This window comes from Podarcis pityusensis (genome assembly GCF_964106645.2).
Source record: "Podarcis pityusensis genome assembly, chromosome: 10".
NCBI classification, from domain to species: Eukaryota; Metazoa; Chordata; class Lepidosauria; order Squamata; family Lacertidae; genus Podarcis; species Podarcis pityusensis.
Genome location: NC_138035.1, coordinates 58,213,557 through 58,231,562, shown reverse-complemented (window position 1 = coordinate 58,231,562; position 18,006 = coordinate 58,213,557). Strand labels below are relative to the sequence as shown.

The 18,006-nt window shown below is 51.6% G+C and overlaps 1 protein-coding gene across 2 annotated transcripts; it reads left to right on the top strand.

The window, feature by feature from the left end:
- Window positions 1-9,456: 9,456 nt before the first annotated feature.
- FEZF1 (FEZ family zinc finger 1) lies at window positions 9,457-17,530 on the top strand. Of its 2 annotated transcripts, XM_081024160.1 has the most exons (6): window positions 9,457-9,609; window positions 11,285-11,860; window positions 12,118-13,419; window positions 13,585-13,719; window positions 14,564-14,696; window positions 16,093-17,530. In XM_081024160.1, exons 3-6 carry the CDS (start codon window positions 12,517-12,519, stop codon window positions 16,395-16,397), a joined length of 1,476 nt encoding a protein of 491 aa, XP_080880286.1. In that variant the 5' UTR covers window positions 9,457-9,609; window positions 11,285-11,860; window positions 12,118-12,516; the 3' UTR covers window positions 16,398-17,530. The 2 variants fall into 2 exon arrangements, with proteins under 2 accessions (XP_080880286.1, XP_080880285.1); XM_081024159.1 differs by having other exon boundaries at window positions 9,457-11,860.
- The last annotated feature ends 476 nt before the right edge of the window (window positions 17,531-18,006 follow it).

Below are 18,006 nucleotides of genomic sequence, written 5' to 3'. Positions count from 1 at the left end.
CCCTTAAAAAAAGCTCCGTTGTGCACACATACCCATGAATTTGTAGATCTATCTGCACTTGGCTACCCAGAGCTTAAATACATGACCTTTCACACACCCTTTCCAACACACGCATTTGGAGAGGATCCCTAACTTGGCAGAGAGATAAAGATAGAGAAGACCTGAAACACAGGACAAAACTGTATCAATACAGGATGCAGCATTTTACATTGAAATACGGGACAATCTTGCATCATACAGGACAGGTGGCCACCCGTCCTCAGCCCCGCTGCGGATCAACCATAGCTGCCTCGAAACCAACCCGCGCCCGGCCACGAAGGCGGGCGACCTGCTCCCAGGCCGGAGCCCTTGGGCCCGGGGCTCAGACGAAAAGAGAGCCGCCAGGCCGGGTTTGGCGCCCTGCACCGGCTCGGAAGGAAACTCCTGCTCCGCTTCTTGGCGCCTCGTGCCAACGCTGGGCCCCGAAGCGCTTCATTCATACTTACCCGGATTCCCCGCTGAAGGAGACCCAAATAACCGTGGGGCGCAGGCGGGCCCTTCCCCAGGACTCCTGGGGAACGCCAAGCGTTTACACCGCCATTCCCTCCCGAACGGCGCCTCTTCCCAAGCCGACAGGCCAAGCCACGCCCGCCACGTAGCTATTGCGCTTTTTTCACACCTGAGGCTTGTTGGCTAAAAGGGCTTCCCAGGCGCAAGTGTCCGGGCAGGATCATCACCGCCAGCTCTGCCGCTTAGAAATAAGCTCTCTCCCTCGATATTCAGAGAGTCAGAGCATTTCGGATTCGGAAGGACCACCTAGGCCAACTCCCTGTAAGATCACACCTGGTTTTAAGAGCGAAAAGCCCAGGGGATCCTTTCACGGGATGGAGGCTTCCTCTGGCGCGTTCTGCGCGCTAAGGCGCAAAGCGCAGGCCCCGCGGGAAGCTCGTTAAAAGAAACTTTCTGCTGGGCGATTTCAGAGACCAGCGGGTTTTCTATCAGCACCCTCTCCCCGCTTTCTGGAACCTCTTTCAGGACTAAAGACAGAAGGACTGTGCAGTTGACTTCCTCACAGGTTGTCGGGGCTGCAGTCCTGCGCGCTCTTGGACGGCACTGAAACCAACAGAACCCGGTAGGATCATTGAGGATTGTGCTGTAAATCTCTTGGCAAAATATTATTATTATTATTATTATTATTATTATTATTATTATTAATAATAATATTTATTTTATTTATATCCCGCCCACTCTAGGCAGCTCCCAACAGAATATTAAAAATAGAATCAAACATTAAAAACTTCCCTAAACAGGGCTGCCTTCAGATGTCTTCTAAAAGTCAGATACTGTAGTTGTTTATTTCCTTGACATCTGATGGGAGGGCGTTCCAAAGGGCGACCCCCTTATTTCTGAGCATCACAGTGCTTTCCCACCCACCCTCTTGTGGTTTCCTCTTTCCCCATACTACATCTGCAACCCTCACATATACCTGGTGCCCCCCCAAGTGAACTTTTGTTAAAGCAGGCAAGCCTGGTGAGAAACTCTGCTGCCTGATCCTAAATGTCTGTGTATACCTGTTTGATGGGGGCAGTGGCGTAGCGTGGGTTGTCAGCACCCGGGGCAAGGCAAGTAATTTGCGCCCCCTAACCCGTGGATTTGCGCCCGCTAACCCTAACTCCCAGATGTTACGCCCTGTGCGCCCGGCCCCCCCTGTACCCCCCACGCTACACCACTGGATGGGGGGTGCTAAAATGCTTCAGTCACAGGAGCCCACTCGAGAGAGCCCCAAAGTTAGAATCATAGAATCATAGAGTTGGAAGAGACCACAAGGGCCATCGAGTCCAACCCCCTGCCAAGCAGGAAAGTTGATGGGCATTGCCACTGAAATGGGGTGTGCCACATCTTGTGGTTGATTTTGTCGGGGCAGGGCTTACTTGGGGCTCCAAATATTTTATTCAAGAAGGCACCCTTGGCTTTGATCATTTTCTTTCTGTGTTATTAGCTTTTCTCTAGGAAGTGTGCATGGTTTTCCCCACCCCAACTTCCATTTTATCTTCACAACAACCTTCTGAAGTAGGTTACGCCGAGAGACAACAACTGACCCAAAGTCACCCAGCATAGCTGAGAGGGGTTTTGAACCCTGGTCTCCCAGGCCCTAGTCTAACCAAAACTCTTAATGACTACACCACATCGATGAGAGGAAGGCACTCTGCAATGCCCACAGGTCTTATTTTTTCTCATTATGGCCCCATGTTCCAAGACTTGACTCTCAGAGACAGGTGTGAGGGCTGGGGGAGCCAAGACTCAATTAAACCAAAGATTTATTTTCTCTGTCTACAAAGAACCACAGCTTTCAAATGGTTGCTCATATGCATGTTTACTCAGAAGCAAGCTCCGCTAAAAAGAGACCTGCTTCTGAATGAATGTGCTTTAGGTTTCAAGGTTTTACTTCATTGTCCTCAACGTTATGCCCCTTTTCACAGGCTTCTGTTCTAGAGCGACTGTCTTTTTTCCTCCCTTTCTGAGCTCTTCTGTCTTTACCGTTGGAGTGAAAGGCAGAAAAGCAGCAACAGGAAACATTTCCAGGCACGGATATGCAGAATTGAGCTGGTGAACCTGTTTAATTTCTCCCTGAGAGGTGCCCTGATTAGTTAGCCATCTTTGTATTAAATTGATAATTAGTAGTTGTATGCAAGTTGTATGCAAGTTGAGAGTCCCATGGACTGCAAGAAGATCAAACCTCTCCATTCTGAAGGAAATCAGCCCTGAGTGCTCACTGGAAGGACAGATCGTGAAGCTGAGGCTCCAATACTTTGGCCACCTCATGAGAAGAGAAGACTCCCTGGAAAAGACCCTGATGTTGGGAAAGATGGAGGGCACAAGAAGAAGGGGACGATAGAGGACGAGATGGTTGGATAGTGTTCTCAAAGCTGCCAACATGAGCTTGACCAAACTGTGGGAGGCAGTGGAAGACAGGAGTGCCTGGCATGCTCTGGTCCATGGGGTCATGAAGAGTCGGACACGACTAAACGACTAAACAACAACAAAAGTGTGCTGAGCATTTCACCCTGAGTTGTGAGAGCTGCTTGGTTTAAAACTCCACTCCTCCTCAATACCTCAGCCTTTCCAGATTTGGGCCCACCATATTCACTGGGAGTTGTCACATATGCCTGCAGAGAACATCCAATCCTTGCCTGTTTGTTAGGGAAGGATTGCAGGGAAGTTCCCACCCCTTGTTGTGTCAAAGTCTAGCATCGCATTTGCACCAGGCTAAGTCTTCTTTAATACGCCTAAGCATTTGAATGGTCTGTCAGTCTGTCTGTCTGTCTCTTGTTCAGTGAACGTTTTTTAACTGCTTGCTGTTTTATGGTGATTGCTTTGCGATGGCCTCATTATCACTTCGTAGGAAGCAATTCATGAATTAAATGAAATATCTCGAAGCTATTTCATAACACACACATATATATACTGTGTATTTCGGTACTAATTCATATATGACAACAATTTCATAGCCAATACAGAGTCAACAAGCTAATTGGGTGGCTTGTTGAAGGATAAATGTCTTCAGCAGATGCAGAAGACATAATAGATGTCTGATATATAACAGGAGAGGGTACCAATTTTATGGAGGGAGGGAGGAATGTGTTTTTGTGGGGGTTGTTTCGTATGATCATTTAGTTATCACTGTTTTATGTTTGAAATATTTGTTTACCGTGTAAGGTACCTAAGACCTTTGGGTATAAGGCAACTTGTAAATCATAATCATATTTCAGCAAGTGTAGAAATCCCCTCTCCTGCATACCTGGTAAAGGGACAAGAGCATGGTCACTTATTCAGTGAATCCATCACCTAGAGTGGCTTTAGACTAGAGAGTGGCTGGCAGTGAGCAGTATCCGTGAGAGAGTTGTTATTGATACAGGGGATATTGACAGAAGTATACTTGACCTGAATATTCCCTGGGAATATGACATTAGCAGGGTTGAGACTGGCATGGGAGTTACTGACAGTCATAGCTGATCCCTTGATCTGCACCGCGTTTACTTGGGAGGAGGTGCTATTGATCTCAATGGAATGTGCTGCCGAGTATGGATGTCTAGGGGACATCAAGGGGACCAAGAAAGCCAATTTTAAACTACATAAGCGATGCATTAATGCGTTGAAAACTGGCTGAGATCTTTTAAGGCCATGCTGCAAGACCCACGTCAGCAGCCAGCGCTGGTCCAGAAAATGTCCTGCCACTGCTGCCTTTCAAATGCCCGAATTGCAGTGATTTCTTACAAGACAAGATGGTAGCAACTCTCATTAGAGTGGAGGTTCCTGGCTGCAGTGGCCACTGATTGTGATATGGGTGATTTATTGCCCCAGGGCCAAAATAATTTGGTCAGCCTTGAATCCTATGAGGAGGCACGGTTTGCTGCTCCAACTCAAGCAGAACAAAATGTATTGCGTGGGAGAAGGGGATTTTTTGAGCAGGACCTGGGGGGGGGGGTCTGAGTTCCCTTACCTTTTTTCAATTAAATAATTATTTAATTTATTTATTTTGCCTGGGGGTGCTGGAATATACACCCAATGCCTGAGCCAAAAATCCACCCATATCTGTAATCAAATTGACAATTTCTAATCCAAATTATTAATAATATCTTACATTTCGCCACTGGCAGGGGGTGGTTGGTCTGGCACTGTCACTGGGCTGGTAATAAGCAAACTTATTGATAAGTTCCCCCACCTTTTTCTCCAGACAAAAGCACTGGGGACCCCCTTTAACGTTATTTTTTTTTAAAAAAAATATCGTTACAAATAGAGCAGGTTTTTTGTGTCAGCTGACATTAACGATGGGAATATTCCATCAGTTCTGACTTGAAACATAAATTAGTAGCCCATATGTCTAAATAGGTATCCGAGTGAGAATGACGATTATAAATGATGCCTTCAAACGTTGGAGGGCAGTGACATGTTCCGCGCCCTGAGCAGAGGAAAATGAATGTTGGTTCTTCTATAAGGGCTGGCAGGGCCGATTTCTGTTGTCCACGCTTCAGCGTTTGTGACTTAGTGATTTAGTGCCATCCACAGTTTCATGACCACGCCATTTTATTTTATACACTGGATGAAAGTCCTGAAGTTTATTGTCCCGTGGATCGTCATTTGTGTGTGTTCGTGTGGTTCCCCCCCCCCCCACCGTCTCACCCCTTTGTCTGGAACCCAATATCTAAATCTCTCGGGACGGCTGCAAGTCTGAGTTCATGCTCACGCTTAGGCGGAACCAAGCGCCCAAGGAAAGATGTCTTTTGCAGGCTCTGTGGTCCGGCTTCGTTAGCAGGTGGTTCGTGAGGGGCTGGGTTTCCAAAAGCGCAGCAATCGCTGCATCGGCTCTGTTTAGTTTGCCTTTCAATCCTCTCTGGGTTTCAGAGCCTTTTGCGAACGCGCGTCTGGCGACCTGGGCCTGACAGCCGTTGATGCGCTCCGAAGGCGCGCCTGGATCAACCGGGGCAGGTGAAACCGTGTCAAAAGCGCAGACCTCTCTCCCGCAGCTGGATCGGGGTAACAGGGCCGGCGGTTCACTGTGGACTCTCACACATTCTGCAGGGGTGGAAATACACACACACTCTCTCTCTCTCTCTTACTTATTTGCAACAGCGGGTTTGCTTTTACCTTTATTGTAGAACTCAGATGCAAGTGCGTAAATTCAGCTCGCCTTTCACAATCAGATACACATGTTTTAGCGCACGCAGCGCTGGGTTTTGGTGTTTTTCTTGGGGTTTTTTTGTTTCTTTGCTGCTGCTTTTGATAGGACTTATTTTTCACCATACACTTCCACAGTGGAGCAATTCTTTCCCTGAGCTGGACAGATGGAGTTCAGGTGCAGCGTTCAGGCTTGCCAATTTCCTCTTCGACGTGGACGCGGCAGACTAGACGTGCGTTTCTGCTGCCTTTTGACTTTGAGAGAAGGCGAAGGCGTCTATTTCTTGCTTTGGTGGAACTGGCTTTCCAAAGGGGGGGGGCAATAAATACCCAGCCACCCACCTCACCACTCCTCTGTCTCTCTGAGAGGCTGGGGACCTTGCAGAAAGTTTCCTCTTGCTGCCATAGCCCAAGGTTATTGTGTGGAAGATTAGAATTGGGCATGGGCATCCGGAATTTATTTTTATTTCTGGGAGGGGGAAAAGTAAATACTTCATACAAACAGCTAAAAGTTTCTCCCTAAACAAATGAGAATGGGGCCTTGCCCATTTGCCTCACATCTGGGGTTCTACAAATCCTAGAAACGTCCTTTATTTCAGGCATAGGCAAACTCGGCCCTCCAGATGTTTTGGGACTACAACTCCCATCATCCCTGACCACTGGTCTTGTTAGCTAGGGATGATGGGAGTTGTAGTCCCAAAACATCTGGAGGGCCGAGTTTGCCTATGCCTGCTCTATTTTAATAGTTTTTATTGACTGCATTTCTATCCCACCTTTCCTCGAGGGGGCGTACAGGATTCTCCCGCTCTCCACAACAACCCTTTGTGGTAGGTTAGGCTGAGACACTGGCCCAAGGTCACCCAGTGAGCTTCCTGGCGAGTAGGGATTTGAACCCTGCTCTCCCAGGCGCTCTAACCGCTATCCGCGCTGTCTTTAGCAATGGGGGGGGGGGATGCCCCCACCAAGTGGGGAAAAGGCGGTTATGCGATCCTTCACCAGATGCGTAGATGTCAAGTTCAGGTTACCCCCTCGGAAGGCGAGGTCTCGCCCGCACCCAGGGCAGAAAGCGGCCCTTCCTTCGGATTCCCAGCTGCCCGCGATGGGAAGCGGTGCGAAGTTCGTGCCTTTGGTGATATTGGCGATCTAATCGCCTCTGGGTTCAGATATTGCCCTGAGGTTGCGATGCGTTTGCCTGCTAATGAAAAGCCCAGAGGGAGAGGGCTTCGACCACAAGTAAATGTAAGTGAGCAAGAAAAGCAGGAGGAGAGAGAGAGAGAGAGAGAGAGAGAGAGAGAGAGAGAACTTCCGTGCAACCATGCAACAAGAGAATGTTAGTTCTGGGTGAGACCCGTTGTGCTCACTGGGGCTTATTTCGGAGTCAATCTGCCTGGACTCGGTCTGTACGTGGAGCGCAGATAAAGCTGCTTTCCTCTTCTCTCCCCCTCCAGGTTACATAAGATACGTAATTTAGAAAAGCGCGGGGGGGGGGGCGGATAACAAAGGCTGCATTTGGGTGTGTTGAAGGGCTGGGAGTTCAATTCAGTTCTAGTACTCAGAACGAATTCCGACGTTCAGGCTTCTTTCATTCGAAGTCAGGGGTTCCCAGACCTTTCTGCCCCACAGACCACTTGAAAATTGCTGGGGGGTCTTGACGGACCTTTCTGCCTGTTGTAGCAGCCGCGGCAATGCGCTCTGTTACATGCTGTGCGATTTTGCATTGTCCGTGCTTCTTCAGTTTCTTATACATTGCAGTTAATTGCAGACTCCAAACTGTAATACAATAAAATGCAATACTGTCTTCGACCCTAAATTCACAGGCATGTCCTGAGTGAAGCTTGTCTCGTGTTCCAATGGTAGGTTGCCATATTTCAAAAAGTAAAATTCTTGAGCTTCTTTAAGGAAACCACCGACATTGTTGAGCTTTTATTTTTGGGAACAAACAAAAAAATAGTGATATTATGCCTTTGGAGCTGCTTGCGCTGTTTTTTCCATCGGGATTTTCCTGACATTTTGCCAATTCGGCAAAATTTCCCCCTGACGCCATTTTTACACCCGAAAACTAGGACATCTCAGGAATTTTCCTGAGGTATGGCAAGCCTAGCCAATGGCCACAGTTTGGGAATCTCTGTTAAGTGTATGTCTTTTGCACCAAACTCCACTTGGTGGATCTGGGCAGTTCTAGCTTTCTGTTTTAAAATAAAAAAAGTAGATCGCTTTAGTCTGAAATCATCCCTTCCGCCTCCTAAAAGAGTCGCTTTAACAGGGGCCCATCTGCACTAGACATTTAAAGCATTATCATACAGCTTTAAACTGCTACGGCTTCCCCCAAGAATTCTGGGAATTGTAGTTCGTTAAGGGTGCTGAAAGTTGTGCGGCAGTCCCCTCCCAGAACTACAATTCCCAGAATTTCCTAGCGAGAGAGATGTTAAAGCACCCTAGGAAACGGGAATAGGAGTCTCCTGACAACTCTCAGTAGGCTTAAGGAACTAGAGTTCCAAGGATTTTTCGTGGGAAACTCTGATTGTTTAGAGGGGTTTGATACTGATTTAAATGTCTAGTGCAGATGGCGCCTGAATTATTCTCTCCCTGAAACGGGGAGGGTTTTTCTGCGACCTTAAGCACCCCTGGCCTAGGCTTCCGGTCTTCCTCGTTTCTTCTTTCCCTTGGAAGAAGATTTTGGAGTTCCTCTGATTTGCCTGCCCAGGAGAAGCGACCCGCTCCTGGTTTGGGCTTGGGTAGAGGGCACATTGCCAAGCAATCCTTCTCTGGGCCGTTTCTGGTAGAATCTGGCGCTACTTTTCTTTCCGGATTCTCTAGCAAAACTGTAAGGATCGATGTTACTGGTGGTGACCGGGTCGCTCTTTAAAACGTCCGCACCTCACATCCTCGCTGATGAGTCAGACTCATTTGCTTCCTCAAGACTCTGGGCAATGGGCACGTACTTCGAGATACAGTAAAGAGCCGGCTTTAGGATAAGAGAGCAAACGGATTGACTGGTGAGCCAGCGCGCAAGTTTGCGCGCAGCTAATCCACTGGCTCTGGCAGACCTATCTTCCGAGGAAACAAGCTTAGTTAGGATGGAGACATTTTATAGTTGTGGTGCCTTGAAAAACCAAAGGCATATATAAGATGACAGGTTTCGCTTCCTCCGATGCAGAAAGCTGCGGTTCTTTAGGTTGAGAGCCAGCCGGGCTGGACATGATGGGCCTGAACTTCTACACAAACTTGCCTACGATCCAGCTGCAATTCTATACTGCCAAGTTCTTACGGAACGCAAGAGGATTTCCTTTTCAATCAACCAGTTTAGGATGACCACGCGTGACTGGAATTCTGCGCACTTGCGCAGAGCGATCCTACGCACTTACAGTCCCATCTGCTTCCAGGAGGGACTTACTCCCAAGTTTATGCATTTAGGGCTGTTGCCTAACTTTGTAGAGTTTCAAGGGCAGAAGTGCTTCGGAGAAGCATTCCGAAGTAACGCTGCATTGTAGCGTCCAAGCATTCGGCTTGGAAAGGGAGATCTTTTCCCTTCCAGGTGACACTTTCCATTTCAGCCTAGTCTGTTCTCTTTACTCTCTGGCTCTTTCTCTCACACACTCCTTCTTTTCACTGTAAAACCAAACACCGGAATCCGGCGCTAGATTGCCCAAACTCCTCCTCAGTCCGGCGTTGTCTTAACGGCAGAGCCAGTAATTGCCGCTTTGGGACCCGGTTTCCTACGCTCCAGCGACGACGCGGCGTGTCGTTTCGCCTCCTCCCAAACACATGTCAGAGAAAAGTCGATCTCAGAAAGACCAGGAGCGAGCCAGCTGTTGAGACGCTAAGGAAGCGAAAGCTTCGCCTGAAATAGTTCCCAGCCGAGGGGTGGAGCGCAGGAGGCGAGGGACCCGAATCCATCCCCTTTAAAATTCGATGGCGCGGGATTGATGGAGGACGCGACGAGGTGCCCCAGAAGTAAATGGGGAGTCGGGCAGATAAGATATTTTTATTAAATAATAAACAGATTAAATATAATAGGAGGAAGATAAGTGACCAAAATGTTTCCTTGTCGCCCAGGTGAGCCGGTTCACCTGTACGCTGAAACCAGCCTGGTTTGCCCCCTCGCGCCACAACTGCGCCCGTCTGGCGTCTGCCTCGGGGGCCGAGGGAAGGGAACCTGAGCTTCCCTCGGGGGAGAGAACTTTTGCGCCAACCCATCTGCTGTGCGGAAGGGCTCCCAGGGAGAAAAACCCCACCTCCCTGCTGGAAGGGAGTAAATGCAGGACTCATTGGGCGTCGGAGGGAAAGGGCTTGCCGCGTCTCGTTAGATCTGCACGGTCTTTCGACGGATCCCAGCTAACGCAGAGCTGCTCACGAGTCCCATTAAATACTAGGGAGGAGGATTCTGCCGTGATGTATTTAAGAGGCCAGCCTGACGACGGTGGTCGCGTATATTCTAGTTGTGGGGATGGAATGAGGAGGGGGCGAACCGTGTGCGCCCCCTCGAGCTCCTTGACGAAAAAGGGTGGGGTAGGCATGCAATAAAGGAAGGAATGAATACATAGAATTCTTATCCCAAATGCCCTTAAAAGAGAAGCACCCGCAAAGAGCTTTACGGCATTTCTCCTGTGGGGCACGGGACCAGCCACTCGCGGTGGGCATGGGACGGGTATGTGGAAAGGAAAGAAATATTCCACGCCTCTCTAGTCCCACTTGAGTTACAAAGCTTAATGCGTCGCGATCGTTTTTGGAGCGTTTGTAATATATGTTGGTGGTTTGTTTGTTTGTTTGATTTTGTTTTTTTGTCCAGTACAATCGGTGGGTGTTTTTTTTTCTTAATTCATTCCTTTGTGCTGAGGATGCTGTGAAGCTATTAGGAAACATTGGATTTAATACACAAGCCAAACCCGCATTCTGCTGCCCGTTTGCGTCCTCTCGGCGGAGGAAATCCAGGCCCGCTCCTTCCCCGGCCTGTTTACATAGCCCTTGGCCCCGGGGACCGAAAGAGAGATTTGTCGTTAATTAGTGGGTCATCTGAAAGCGGAGAGGCTCCAAACCAATTTGCCCCGAAACGGCCCTGTAATAGCCCTGCAATTCACTTCCTTGGGCTCGTTCCAAATTTGAAGGGTGGAGGGTGTCTTCCGACGGCAAAGCCTCCCTCGCTCCCGCCATTCAGCCGGAGCTGGCTACGTTTAGCAACTCACAAGCGAGAGAACCGGGATCTGTTTCTCTTTTAAACCTAAGAGAATCCGCGTGGTTTCTGTTTGGTTAATGAAACTGGTTTAAAGCTAAACGCTAGTTTGTTCCCGGGAGCTCTGAAAAGTACCAAAAGCTCCGAAAGGTTCCTTTGAAGGAACACCTCGCTATTTAGAGCACAGCGAGGCTGTGTTGCTAAGCAGCCTCTAGAAAGCAGGTTGGACTGAAAGCCCAGTCTGAGGTGAGATGGGGGAAATGACTCCAGAAATTCCCTTACTCGCTGGGTGAGCAATCTGGAGCCATCAAAATCGACGGCGATGGGGGAACCACCTCTTCCTCGTTGATTTCAATGTGATCTCTCACTGTAGCCTCCCGAGTTCTCGCTGGGAGAGCTGACCTCTGGTTTTCGCGCTGGGCATTTTGCCGTCTGTCTCTCCCCACCCCCAATTTGCAGTGGTTGGGGTCGCCCTTGCTTGAATAGCTATTGAAAGTTTGGTCTTGGGCGAGGCCATCATCCTCAGCGCTCCGGAAACCTGGGTCTCCCCGACGGCTTCCTCCTTTGCATCCGGCTTGCCCGTCTACACTGGGACGCCCCGTCTAACACCCGCTCCGAGCTGCAGCCGCCGCCGACAGCCCCGCGCTTTTCCTCGGGAAAGCGATGCGTTTTTGTTTCTTGGGAAGGGCGGCGCGTTTGTCAAAAGGCCAGGCGTCCAAAGGACTACCTCCGAAGTGGCACCGAGAAAGGAGGGGAGGGAGGAAAGAAGGAGCAGACCCGGGGCAGAAGCAGAGCAGCCAAGACGCGCGCCCAGGTGCGCAGCGCGGGGATGTCGGCCTGGGCTGAAACTGACAAGCAGGCAGCGCAACTACCCCTCCTTTGTCCGAGAGAAGCCCATCGCCGTGGCCCCCCAATTTCCCTGATTTAGAGGTCACGCCGCGAATTGTCTTTCCTTTTATGATTATAAAGGAAAAGATGATGTCATTTAAAGGCAAACAAGACCATTGATCTGGAGGCCTCTGAAGCCTGTGTAAGGTAAGGAGACTGGGAATAATAGGAGGGGAGAGGAGAAGGAGGGGGAGACCCAGAGGCGGAGGGGGAGGGGAGAGCCACCTCCTTCCCTCTGGGCGGGGGGAGGAGGCGGAGGAGGATCGGGCGCCAATGGAAAGTAGCCTCCTGATCTTGGGAGCGGGGAGGGAAGGGGGTTCCACTTTCCTTCCCCCCCCTTCTCCTCCTAATGCCTGTTGGAAGCGAATTGAGCAATTATCTAGTTTACCTTCTCCTCTTGGAAGTTAACGATTGGCGGGATCGTGGCTGCTGCTATTGACCCAACACTTTCCATTGAGAGAGAAAACGAGGGAGAGAGGCGAGGAGGAGCAGACAGGGGCGACCGTCCCCCGCCAAAGGCGCGCAGAGGCGGCGATGGGCCGGCACGAGTCCGTCGGGATGCGCAGGCTGGTGCCGCCGCCGGCCGTCGAGATGGAGAGGCAGCTGTCGGCGGTTCTGGAGGCGGTCCAGACGGCGAGCGAAACGGCGAGGGCGGCAGCGGCGGTGGGCTTGGTGTGGGCATCGGAGGACGAGGCGTCGCGGGCGGCAACAGCCGCGTGGGGCTCCGTCGGCTCGGCTCAGTGAGCGGGCTGCGGAGGGGCAAAGGCAGCTGGAGAGGCGCCCAGGCAAGCGAGCGGCCAGCCATGAACAATAGCGGCCAGCCGCCACAGCAGCAGCACCCCCCGACGGCTGCCAAGAGCCTGGCCGCTCCTCGAGCCAACATGTTGAGTGCCTCCAAGCCTTTGGCATTCTCCATCGAGCGCATCATGGCCCGGACGGCCCCGGAGCCCAAAGCCCTGCCGCTGCTGCCCCACTTCTTGCAAGGAGGGGGCCCCAAAAGCGCCGAGCCGCACGTCAAGCCGCAGCAGCAACAGGCGGAGGCGGCGCTCAGCCTGGCATCTTCCATCCCTTGCATGATCCCTTTCGTGCCGCTGGCCTACGAGCCCTTAGCCAAGGCGGGCTCGGAGCCCAGGAAGCCCCCGATGGACCCGCCGCTGCCGCCCTCCCCCTCTTCTTCCTCGTCGGCGGCGTCTTTGAGCTGCGCGCTGAGCCTCAAGCCGCCGTCGGGGGACCTGCAGCCGCTGCAGCAGCACTACAAGCTTGTCCGGCCCCGCGTGGTCAACCATTCCTCCTTCCACGCCCTGGGCACCCTGGGCTACTTCAGCCGCGCCACCGAGCCGCCGCAACCGCCGCCGCCGCCGCCGTCGGGCCTCAGCCTCCACCCGTTGGCGTCCTACTTCCTAGGCTCGCCGCTGCACGCCTCCTCTCCCGCCGCCTTGCACGCCCCGACGGCGCCCAAGGCCTACCTGGCGGAGAGGAACAAGCTGCAGGTGTTGCCTCCCGGCCCCGACAAATACCCGACGCCAGCCTTCAAGGATTTGGCGCACGCCCAGCTGCACAGCGCGGCAGCCGCAGCCGCAGCTGCCGCCGCCGCCGCGCACCTTCTGGCCACCGACAAGCTGCCCTTCAAGAACGTCGGGGCGGACTTCAGCCGCGGCTCGCCCAGCGCCAAGCCCAAAGTCTTCACCTGCGAGGTCTGCGGCAAGGCAAGTGCCGGATCCGGCCCCTCTCCCAAATCCGATCCGCCAAGGCGGCCGTCGAGGCTGCTGTTTGCTTCGGCTGCTGCGCTGGCTTTCTCGCGCACCCTTTCTAATCGCGTTTCTTGTCTCTTTCTGCTTTCACTTTCTGACCCCTCCCCTTCCCCCTTCAAGGTCTTCAACGCGCACTACAACCTCACGCGCCACATGCCGGTGCACACGGGAGCCCGGCCCTTTGTCTGCAAGGTCTGCGGCAAAGGCTTTCGCCAGGCCAGCACACTCTGTCGCCACAAGATCATCCACACCCAGGTACCGACCGACCGCGCGCGATCGCTCGCTCTCCCTCCGCTCTGCGCGCAGCAAACGCGCGGATTTCCCGACTGCCGCGTACAAAGCCAGCAGCAACGCGCGGCTCCCACCCGACGGCTCCGCGCCGTGGCTCTGCAAGCCTCCTCCCTTCCCGTCCCTGGTCCGTCGAACTGGCCAGCATCTGCCTCTCTCCCTCTGTCTGAGTTAGACTGTTCTGTCTCCTCGACGTGCGGAATGTTTGTCTTCTGGAGGCAGTAACTGGAAAGCGAGCTGTTCGTCGTGTGTGTGTGTGTGTGTGTGAGAGAGAGAGAGAGAGAGAGAGAGGAGTGGGAGGGAAGAAATACTAGTCTTTTTCCCTTTCTCCCCCTCCCCAACAATAGTGCTTGGGTATTGTCCCCTAGACAGCCACCTCTCCAAATTTCCCTTCTCTCCCTTTTCCCCACCGCTGCCTCTCCGTCGGCTGTTTATTTCACTAGGGCCACCATCCTGAAATGCGCTTCCTCGGAAGTAAGCCCGACTAAACTCACGTCCCACCAAGCGCGATTAGGCTCCGAGTTCCAGCTTCGGTATTCTCCCTCCCCGCAACCCCGCGCGAGTCTCGAACAGACTTGAGGGGCGCTCGCCGCCAGAGTTTAAACTTAACAGGACGAGGCCCTCTCGGGTAGCAAAGGAAGCTGATCTTCTTTCCAAGCGAAAACAGCACCTTCCTCCCCAGTTCTTGCTGTCCTGGGGGGTGGGGAAAAAGAGAGCCAGGATTGTGCCCCGCTTGGAGAGAAGCTGCAAAACGGACTGGCTTTTGATTGCGTTTGTCTCTCCTTAAAATTTTAAAAAAAATAAAATACAGGAGAAGCCTCATAAATGCAACCAGTGCGGGAAAGCGTTTAACCGGAGCTCCACGCTGAACACGCATACGCGGATCCACGCGGGCTACAAACCTTTCGTCTGCGAGTTTTGCGGGAAAGGGTTTCACCAAAAAGGTACGACTCTGCATTCGATGGCGTCGTTGTTGTTTCAGCGCGCGCGCGCGCACACACCCTTTTTTCCTCCCGTGTCCGATGTTCAAAACGAATATGCTAAAAAAAAAAAATCAAAACGGATATCAAACGGATATTTTTTAAGCGTGTCTAAAATGTTACGCCAGCATTATTGTTTGTGTGAGCTCGGAGAGTTATGTTGCGGGAAGACGAACGGAGGATCCCCGCTGTTATACAAAACCAGGAGCAAAAGATAGAGAGAGAGAGAGATATCTATTTAGCTTCTCCAATTGTTGTTTTTCTGAGATGGCCACTTCTGTTTAATTGGGGTGAGGGGCAAAGCGTTAGTGTGGATTTAAAAACGCGAGAACGATTGCAATTATTGTGAGGATAATTGGGATTAACAACTTAGTTTGTGCAGGTTTATGCGGAAATAAGTGCCACTGATTTCCGTGGGCTTGCTTAGAAATAAGGCCGCAATTTCCTGAACCCAGTGGGACTTACTTGTGAGGCGGCGCGTATCTTATTGAAACCCAAGGCAGCGATGTCTTGCACTCTTACCTGGGAGTAAACCCAGTTGAGCTCGACGGCACTTATTTCCAAATAAACGAACTATAGGCTTGCAAGTGTTAACCGGAGTCTTATGAGAGTAAACTCCGAATATTCTGCACGGTTCTGTTTGTAGATGCAAATTGCAAAAAGAAAACCCGGATCCACAACGCACCGCTTCGGATTAAGATGGTTCCGCTTCGCAGAGGTGCAGGGAATTAACATTCCCATCTTAAATATTTATTTGTGAAGAAAATCTTTAAAAATAAAAATCGTAGATTTTGTTTAGTACCGCATTGTGGATTATTCCAGTCCTAATTTAATCCACCCCAAAGCGGTTTGATTTCGCTGGCTAACGATTTTATTTTATTTTGGATGAGGGAGAAGGAGAGGAAAGGGATTTAAACCGCTTTATTATTTGGAGTACCCCGGTTCCTGAAGGTCAGTCTGGAAGTCAGTTCACGGAATTTTGTCCAAATAAGCGGCGTTTTGGATCTGGGCACACAAATCGTCTACCAAGGAGCGTCCCAAGATTTCAGTTTCTTTGGATTTTGGTGTCTGTCTGTTTGCGTGTGTGGTTTTTTGTTCGATTGCTCGTTTCGTTCTTGTTTTAAAGTAGAAAAAACTAAAAAGAATTTGAATTCTTTCGACGGAATGGACTCGGGAATGCCAACCGAAGAAGTTAACCCGAGCTAGTTTTGTGTTGCTGTTTTCTTGTTTGAAGCGGGGTGTGTGGGTGTGGGTGTGCGCGCGCTTGGGCTGTGTGTGCTTGGGGGGCGGGAGAGGGTCTCCCCACGTGCCTCACTGAGCGCCTCGCCCTGTTGTTTGTGTCCCCCCCCCCACCAAACAGGAAACTACAAGAACCACAAACTGACGCACAGCGGCGAGAAGCAGTTTAAGTGCAATATCTGCAACAAAGCCTTCCACCAGGTGTACAACTTGACTTTCCACATGCACACCCACAACGACACCAAGCCCTTCACCTGCCCCACCTGCGGCAAAGGCTTCTGCAGGAACTTTGACCTCAAGAAGCACGTCCGCAAACTGCACGACACCAACGGCAGCGGCGGCTCGAGCGTGGCTCCCTCACGAAGCGCCGTCGAGCCAGAACTGCAGCCGCCGCCGCCGCAGCCAATGCTGCTTCACCGCCCGTGAGGCGCACCGCCGCCGTCCGCCCTTCTTCTGCATGCACTTCGACGGCGGTCCGCGCTTCTCCCGCGCTCCCTCCAGAGAAAGCCGTCGGGTTTTTCTCCCCCTCTGGGACTGCTGGAGAAAGATAGAGAGACAAGGAAATTGCTTTGGGTTGTTTTTTCTCTCTGCCCCCGACAGTCGGGGAAAGAAAGACTTGCGTCTCCCCGCGTGAGCCGGGGAGCTGGTTTTGAGAAAACCAGGACTAATGAAACGTTACTTCGGGCGTATATTTATTGAAAAAGCTGGGTCGAGACCCGGTCGGGAAGTCTGCCTAGAGTTGCCAGGTGCTCACCTCCAAGAGGGGTGCGGGGAAGAGACCCCCTTTTGCTATGAAAATCCCCTGTCCTTTTTTGAAAAGGCCCCTTCCTTTTAAAGGACTTCCATTCGCTCCAGAATTTCTTGCAGCGCCCAATTGGTGTCTCTTGTGTGTGAGAGAGATTTTAAAGCGTCGCCCCCACATCCCAAACTCTGGGGTATCCCTTGCTCAAAGGAGTCCTTCTAAGTACCCTGCCCCACCGAAAACAGCGGGAGGGGGCGCTCCCTTTTCAAATGCCACCTTCGACGTGTGCCATTTCAAACTTCAGCGCGCCCGGCGCTTTATTCAGCGGCTGTTAAGTCCCGGGTATTTAAATGCAGGATTCCCTGCCTAAGGTTATCCAAATATATATTCTAAGCTCGGGTTCAGCAACCGGTGGCAAGGGTTTTCTAGCTGAAGGGACGCTGACTTACGTCGCAGGCCCTCCTGTCCTTGTCGCAAGGCCCCAGTCCCACCCATCTGCGGTGCCCCGGGAGCGCGACTGACCTTTCTTGGGAAGAGATCTGCGTCCTTCCCAAAGTGGCAGCGGCCTTCCAGCGGGGATCTCCCCTTTGCAAAGAGTCGCCTTCCCGCCCCGCTGTAGAAAACGGAACCGGCGTCTCTTTAAAATTCAGCGGTGGCTCTGTACTGCAAGGACGGCCCCTCGACGGTCCGGAAAGCGTCACCCCACTTGAGCTCAGCTCCACGGTCGTGTGTGTCACCTTAATTCAGAGTGTGGCTCGTCTAACTGTGTGCGTGTATGAGAGAGAGAGAGAGAGAGAGAGAGAGAGAGAGAGAGAGAGAGAGACGCCTTTTAAAATATAGCAGACCCCTCCAGTCCCTCCTTTGGCACGGAAGGTCTCCTCCTTGAAGGGATGCGTCCCCAAGACGATCTCTTGTTCCCCGACATCCAACAGTGTGTTATTTTGGGCTCTGACAACCCTCGATATTCATCCCTCGAATTCGGTCGCTGTATATAGAATAACAACCCCCTCCTCCCCGAAAAAAAAGTGTGTCGATTGACTTTGCCGGCTGGCTGAATCTCGGATTCTCGATTTCCCCCTTTCCCCGACGGTCTTCTTCCTCCTACTCCTCCTTCTCCCTCCCTTGTGCCTCATCCCCAACCATCGCCAACTCTCCTCTCCTCGACCTTCGTGATCTCTTGTGAACGGGGACGGGGTTGGCTTCAGTTTTGTACGGATCTGAAATTCCCGGTTGTATTTTTAAAAGAATTATTATTATTATTATTATAATTATTGCACGTGCCAAAAAAAAAAA

Excerpts from the sequence above, each read along its gene's own strand:
- FEZF1 (XM_081024160.1), top strand. The coding sequence starts at position 12,517 with ATGAACAATAGCGGCCAGCCGCCACAGCAGCAGCACCCCCCGACGGCT. Across the intron at positions 13,420-13,584 it reads CCTGCGAGGTCTGCGGCAAG|GTCTTCAACGCGCACTACAA; the intron begins GCAAGTGCCGGA and ends TCCCCCTTCAAG. Across the intron at positions 13,720-14,563 it reads ACAAGATCATCCACACCCAG|GAGAAGCCTCATAAATGCAA; the intron begins GTACCGACCGAC and ends AATAAAATACAG.